Source organism: Capronia epimyces (genome assembly GCF_000585565.1).
Source record: "Capronia epimyces CBS 606.96 chromosome Unknown aczIQ-supercont1.11, whole genome shotgun sequence".
NCBI classification, from domain to species: domain Eukaryota; kingdom Fungi; phylum Ascomycota; class Eurotiomycetes; order Chaetothyriales; family Herpotrichiellaceae; genus Capronia; species Capronia epimyces.
Window position 1 is genome coordinate 129747 of NW_006912914.1, and position 7455 is coordinate 137201.

A 7455-nucleotide genomic window follows, 5' to 3' on the forward strand; every position below is an offset into this window, starting at 1 on the left:
AGAAACAGTAGTAGCACTACAGTATTGTCATTTGGCTTTGCCTGCTCATGTAGAATCTCTCAGTCTTTGTCTCTGGTCAACACATCACAGCTGGAGGTCCGTCCGCAGCGCATGGCATGCGACTGGCGAACCCTATGGCCTATTTGGCAGTTGAATTGGACGGCTTGGTGGCCCTCTTTCTCTTTGCAGGCCCTCGGGGTGCTCTGGAAGAGGATTTCTTGGGCTTGTCTTCCTTGTTGTCCGTTTTTTTGTTGATCTTTTTTTTGTCGGCCTTTTTATTGTCGGCCTCATCATTGCCGACAGGTCTGTTGAGTAGCGCTCGGCGCTTGGCTTCTTCTTCTGCTGCCTCCTTTGCTGCCTTCTCTGCTGCTTCTATATGTTGGAGAGCAGCCCTCACCAGGTCTTGGTGTAGTTTCTTGAATTCGTCATTCAACAGGCCCAAACCGTGTTCCAACAGAGTCATGGAGATGTGGTACTGAGGCTCGGCATTCGGAGAGTCCCATACTTCGAAGAGTGCGTAGTAGTCATTCTTGGGCACTTGGATCGGTCCACGTTTGTTGCGCACATTGGGGGGATCTTCCTCAAAGGACAGGTTGATTTCATTGTACCGTTGGCAGAGGTACTCTGTGCGGTTGGTAGTCGGTCAGTGATCCGCTCTTTCCTATACCAGCCCCGGTCCTCACACTTACCGCGTTTGCGAGCCATCTTGTTTTCTTTGTCCAGTTTATCCCAGTCGTCATCTTTAGGCATCTTAAAGACCAGTGTCCTGCCAATGGTAACAAGGCCTCTGCTTTCCCATGGATATGAAGGAAGGGGAGGATTGTCTTGGGCTTGCTGCTCTCTTGCGATGACATCTTCCATCCACTCATATCCCGGAGGAAGCTCAGGGGCGGACTCTGTTGTCAATGTCGTACCCATACTATGACCCTGCTGAGGACAGATGTTCAGCTGTGGAATGGCAAAGAGGACGATTGAAAGGCTGGCCTTGCTGTTTGGATAGAGCGCTCGATGGTGAGTTAAGACAACATGGACAAGCGAGTGGAAAGCTGTGCTGAATGGAACAGGTACAAAGAGCATGGGCATGGAGATTCAGCGCAGTCTTTCATCAAAGGCGGTGTGTACGATACTACCGGGCAATTCAGGTTGTTGATGTACCTCCCATCCTGGCCATGTGTTGCTCTTGGCGGTGACTTAAGGGAGTTTCAATCACTGCATCACTGTGGCCAGCAGAGTAACTGCAGGTAAGCCGACTGTCAAACACTATGGCCAGACACAGTCGATCGATGGCTCACAATTCTGCAGTGCGCAGTGCAGCCTTGTTCCAATATGGCCATATCCGGCTTCCACAGTGTGCTAGAAGCTTAGAGACAAGACTCATTATGCTCAGCCTTGCGCCAGGGAAGTACAGCCGAACCCGGATCTGGTCTCATTGCTTGACTGGGAAAGCAGATCATCCTTTGAGACTGCTTCGTCCAGCACAGAGAATGCATGCCGGCTGTATCATCACCCACTCCTGAGCCTAACATGCAGCATGAAACTGGCATATCGTCACCAGAACAGACACTCCAAGAGATGTTCAAAGGGGTCTGTAAGCATCTCCGATTCCATCACAAGACCTACAGGCTCATAGAGACTGCAAGCCCTAGCTTCTCACGGACTGAGCAATGGAGCCGGTCATTCACCGCTGGTCCCTTCGCAACAGGACAGAGGGCGGACAGGCCATATGGCTCAAGCATAAGACAGCTTGCATCCGGCACTCGCCCGTCGTCTCTTCCCAGCAACAGACAGGATTGACTTTATCCCAGGCATGCCATCAGCCCTCAGGGGAAGGATGAGTTTGCGTGATGCTGTGGCCGACGGAGATAGGACGAGCACGTGATGAGACTGTCTGCGAGAGCGTGCACGTGATGTCAGGCGGGTTTCTGGTGACTAATCTCGCTCGGGCATAGCAACTGCTCGTGTTACCTCCGACCTAACGCCTGGACGATAAGAGATAAGACGGAGGAAGAAGCGGGGTGGCGGCCGCACCGCAGCGGAGCCAGCTTGTTCCTCCCTCCCCCCTCAAATTGATGCGGCCGCAACTCCAAGCCAAGGCGTTGGTAGACTCTTATCGAAAGTATAAGAATCCAAGCTCCCGTCCAACATCCAACAGACACCACGGTTTGCTCACGTCTCTGACCAGTGCCAAAGCACCACCCCACAGAAGATTTTCAGCCTCAGTCTCGGACAATCATCCACAAAACACCTCCTTCCACACCAGACCACAATGGAGTACCATTATCTCGGAAAGTCGGGCCTGAAGGTGTCCAAGGTCATTCTGTAAGTCGATCCAGGACAGTGCACTGGGGTTCTCTCTAATCCTGGCAGTGGTGCAATGTCGTACGGGAACCCGCAATGGCAAGGTTGGGTGCTCAACGAGGAAGAATCGCTCCCACTGCTTGAGTATGCATACAACGCCGGCATCAGGACTTGGGACACGGCGGATGTGTATTCGCATGGCCAATCCGAGGAGATCATTGGTAAAGCAATCAAGAAATATAATCTCCCCAGAGAGCGCCTCGTGATCCTGAGTAAATGCTATTTCGGCGTCACTCCGGAACATCCTGGCAATTCAATCAGTGCCAGTACAATCAATGAGGGCGACTTGCTGAATCAGGTTGGGCTCAGTCGAAAACACATTCTGGATGCGGTCGACAAGAGCGTTGCTCGCCTAGGCACTTATATCGACGTGCTCCAAATCCATCGCCTCGACCGTTCGACTCCTCGTGAAGAAATCATGAGGGCTTTGAACGATGTCGTTGAGTCCGGCAAGGTCCGCTATATCGGGGCCTCAAGCATGGCGGCTTGGGAATTCCAGGAGCTGCAGAACATTGCCGACCGCCATGGCTGGCACAAGTTCATCTCGATGCAAAACTATTACAACCTGCTTTACCGCGAGGAGGAGAACGAAATGATCCCATACTGCAATCATACTGGGGTTGGCTTGGTTCCTTGGTCCCCTGTGGCACGTGGGGCATTGGCCCGTCCGTGGACTAGCCGAGACAGTTTGCGTGAGAAGACGGACTACTTCATGCAGATGTTGGTTCGCTCAAGAGACGACAAAGTGGATGAAGAGATCGTTGGTCGGGTGGAACAGGTGGCAAAGAAGCTGGGCAAGAGCATGGCCCAGATTGCAATCGCCTGGTGTCTGAGCAAGAAGGATGTTTCTCCCATTGTGGGCTTGAACAAGAAGGAGAGAATAGACGAAGCTGTGGAGGCTTGCAAGCTCAAGCTGAGCGAGGAGGACATCAAGTATCTCGAGGAGCCATACCAGCCAAAGAAGAGACAAGGATATTAAATAGATCCATACAACTAGGAACCTATAGTAGTATAGTAGTATAGTACATAGTATCGCAGAGATAAGGTCACTAAGTGGATGGACAAGCTCACTATTCCAGGGTTAAGCTACCTTATCCAACCAACGTGTTTACTAATCTACAAGGTGGCTGTGGCTGGGGCTGTGGCTGTGGCTGATTTGATATGCCTCTCTGTATCCGTACTCCGTAGTTGTAAATCATGTCTGCCACACAGACACATCAAGTACGCCTGACTGCGTAACCAGCTTGTTCATTTGTTTGCTGTCTCTCCAATCTCTCTCACACTAGCAGTCACTTTCAGACTGCCACAGCCTTAGCCCGTCATCTACGTCCCTCCACAGATTTTCCGCAGGCTTAGGCTCTTAGTTCGTCGTCCCGTCCTGCAGCTCTCCACCATGCGATTGACATCATGCTTGTATGTAAGTCGTGACTCTTCTTCCATCCAACCTTGGAATTCGTTTCTGCTAACATCTATCTGGATCTCCACAGATTCTCCGGTCGACAGCTCCTCCTACATTCTCTGCCTACACCCCCTTTGTCGTCGTGCGACCTTCTACCATTTCCTTCGCAGTGCGGTGCGTCCAAAGTCCTGGCTGCGGCTTGAACACTCTTTCTAGTTATGTCTCATAGGTCGGCCATGTGGTTCATTGCGACAATGCCTCATTCGTCTATCGTCTAGCTCATCGCTCTACCTACCTCACAACTTGGGTGCAGATCTTCATCATGGGAGGTTCAAGTCTGTGCTACTGACCTTGTTGACGTAGCCTGAAGCTGAAACAACAAGGGATGATACCAAGCAACCCCATCGGTTTGGCAGATGTGTGTTCAGATGCAGTAGGTGGAGTGCGAACGAGAGCGACGCCGCAGGGCTCGGCCGGTCTTCTGAGTGAGAGAGAGAGAGAGTTGGTATTGCAGCTGACTAGGTACCAGTGATTGTCTTGGATTAATTAATCAACTCGACAGTAGGAGACAGAGCAGTGTTTCAACCAGTATCCTTTAGCAGCTCCTCCTTTGTTTAAATGGTCCCTGGGGATTAAGGATGATCCCCATCGTAGGGAGTGATTTCAGATAGCATCGGTTTGATGGGAGGAGTGGAACGCAGTCCTTGCGAATTGGATTGGTTTGGCGTATCGGAGGACTTTCTCGCCTAATTGATCAGCTCACGACGATGAGACACAGTAGAGGATAGGGATGCCGACAGGACAGGCTCTGACCGACTGTCATGAATTTGAATTCCCATCGAACTTGAGGTGCTCCTGCCTTGCCAAGACACCTCCCATCAGCAACAACACCACCACCACTTCTGCTACAGTCCTACTAGTATCCTACTCCATCATTCCTGGATTCTTGTGGTAGCCATAGATGCCATTCTATGTACCAGGTATGTTGGCCCACGGAGGGGAGGAGGTGTGGCAGACCATGACTGTGCCGAAAGCAACTGTGGCGAACTAATCATGTTGCATTGGGAGCTCACTGTCTCGGTCCCTGCGAAGCACCAAGAACATCAGCTGTCACCCTGGCTGAGCATTTCCTTCACCTCTATTCATTGACTTAGGCCTTTGGCATTTCACTGCCAGTGTGCCGAGACCTTTGATTCACCTCCGGTTCTGCCTTCTTTATGAACTACCGACGGACCACGATGGCTTGAGCTGAGATTATGCTGGAATGTGAATACCAACTTCTGGCGCTGTGACAGCTCTGCAGACACACACGAGCAATCCGATGCGAACGGAATGTCGGATGGCAATCTTAGTCTGGAATGCTACATGCTAAATGCATGAACGTCAAGATTGGCCAATCGCGGAGTGGTTGTTTTGAGTCACTTAAAATGACCTTTAGAGACACATCTTTTTGCCTTGTTCCTAATTCTCACAGACTGAATCAGATTGTTGGTTCTGGGCAACTTGCATCTCTCTACGAAGCCGCCCTGGTTTTTTTTCTTGTCTGTGATCGAGACAAAGCAGATCCAGACTCCTACTATCCAACTTCAACCTACCCGATAGCAGGTGATAAGCAGCGAGACATGGATGTTGCAAAGCTAGACAGAAGTCCATGGCGAGGTTACCCGCCCCTTCCTAAACCGCCGGTTTTTGTCTTTCCCGGTGAGTCAAGCTGTTGAAGCCGAAGTTCATCGTTGAGCATATAGCTAAACTAATGGACCACAGCAAAGCGAGACCAGATCACCCAGACCAAGGAAGACAACGAAGACGCGACAGAAAACCTACGAAAGAGCCGCAGGACAAAAGAAAAAGGTCATTTCCCACTCTACCATGCCCATTCCTGTCAAAGTACCCCATGGCTGACAATGATGCAGTAATCCTGCAGTCCCAGCCCATCCAGAGCTCCAGCTCCAGCTCCAGGCCTCCTACCAAATCACAGCCAGCGGAGGAGGAGGTCGAATACGTCGAAGAGTGGACAGAAAAGTCCACCTGCTCCCGTACGGTTTCCTCAGAGAGCAGAGACCTCAGGCAAAGCGAGTCTTCCTCCGACTCAGACGACTCTGAAGCTCTCGAAACATCATCCGACAGGACTCTTCCAATGGTTTCTGACACAACATATCGCGAAACGTTAATGCATCACAATATCTATATCAACAGTGCCGAGCCAACCCCAGGATTGATGGCACGGGCAAAAATGATTGTATCACAGCCACAAGCAGTGCCTGATCTGGATTCTCCCGACGTTCAGCAGATAATAGAACAGAGTCGATTGTCTGAGGCAGCAAATGAGACTTCCGTCAGAGATGGATTGGTCCCCGTTATCATTCCAGCCAGACGCAATGTTCCCGATCCACGATTGACAGTGGCTGCGGATCAATTGTGGTGCCTATCCATCCCTCCTCCAGACTGTGGTGATGAGGAAAACAAGTACTTACGTCAACCGAAGCCGGATCTTGCCTTTGGATACACCAGGAATGCCTTCACCAAGGACCAAAACACGATGATCCGTTCGTCTATGGCAGAGTTTGACAACTCCAAAAGCTACGCTGTCCCAGCGCAAGGGCTCAATTTTCCGTTTCTGAGCATCGAGTTCAAGTCGCAAGCCAACCAGGGAACCCACTTTGCCGGTCAAAACCAGGCTGCCGGAGCCGGAGCCATTGCAATGAATGGTATAATCGAATTGACCAAGCGAGCCTTCGGAGTGGAAGTCTTGGATTATGACGAGCCACAATTTTTCTCTGTCGTCATGGACCACGAGCTCGCTCGGATCAATGTGCATTGGCTGAAGGCGCCGACCCAAGAAGGCCAGCTGCCCGACTTCCATCTCACAACCTTATCCAGACATTTCTTGGACGAACCAGATGGCATACAAGCAGTCTACCGAGCAATCTACAACATTCTTTTCTATGGCGTGGATGGACGGCTGAGCAATATTCACAAGGCGCTGGATAAATACCATAAGGTGGTTCACGGCAAAAAGGCCGCAGCGGGTGCTAAGAAAGGTTCCAAGAATGGTGCTAAGAAGGTGCTAAGAAAAATACTGAGGAAAGGATTTAGCTAGGAAGGAAGAGGATATAACAGCTGCAACATGAGCGGCGGACAAGGAAAGAGGGATCAGAGGGATCAGGGCAAAATGTGATGGGGCCAATATACCTCATGCAGAAGGATTTCAAGAGGCGCAGGAATTTGTCCGAAAGGCCGGTCCTTTGACAAGGGAACTTGTATCAACATTGGAATATTGGATAGCTTGTTGGTATTGGTATCGGCATGGGCATGGGCATGGTGACGGAGACTGCTCCCTTTTTTTCTGGTTTTTGAGTTGGGTTGGCAATGGCATCTCGACGCTCGAAGCTGAGGTGACTGATTGTCAATGTTGGATTTTGGAATTGATTCCCAACCAATATCACACCAGACCAGACCAGGCCAGACCAGCTAACTCTCTCTCACCTCCTTGAAAGAGGACGTACTCAATGGCCAGAGTAGGGATCGGGACCGTTGCTGTACCTTCCGGGCCGAGTCCAGAATGCCAACCCAAAGCAGAAGAAGAAGAGGAGGAAGAGGAAAAAGAAGAAGAAGAAGAAGAAGAAGAAGAAGAAGAAGAAGAAGAAGAAGAAGAAGAAGAAGAAGAAGAAGAAGAAGAAGAAGAAGAAGAAGAAGAA

General features: G+C 50.6%; 3 protein-coding genes across 3 annotated transcripts; 2 read left to right on the forward strand and 1 right to left on the reverse strand.

Moving 5' to 3' along the window:
• Positions 1–139: 139 nt before the first annotated feature.
• A1O3_10084 (uncharacterized protein) lies at positions 140–918 on the reverse strand (the record flags this gene model as incomplete). The annotated part of the gene is made up of 2 exons (XM_007740175.1): positions 140–624; positions 690–918. The coding sequence occupies 2 exons, from the start codon at positions 916–918 to the stop codon at positions 140–142; spliced, it is 714 nt and encodes a 237-aa protein (XP_007738365.1).
• A 1348-nt stretch (positions 919–2266) lies between these two features.
• On the forward strand, positions 2267–3337 carry A1O3_10085 (alcohol dehydrogenase; the record flags this gene model as incomplete). Its single annotated transcript, XM_007740176.1, has 2 exons — positions 2267–2319; positions 2368–3337. The coding sequence occupies 2 exons, from the start codon at positions 2267–2269 to the stop codon at positions 3335–3337; spliced, it is 1023 nt and encodes a 340-aa protein (XP_007738366.1).
• Positions 3338–5651: 2314 nt separating this feature from the next.
• Positions 5652–6857, forward strand: A1O3_10086 (uncharacterized protein; the record flags this gene model as incomplete). Its single annotated transcript, XM_007740177.1, has 1 exon — positions 5652–6857. One exon carries the CDS (start codon positions 5652–5654, stop codon positions 6855–6857), a length of 1206 nt encoding a protein of 401 aa, XP_007738367.1.
• Positions 6858–7455: the final 598 nt, after the last annotated feature.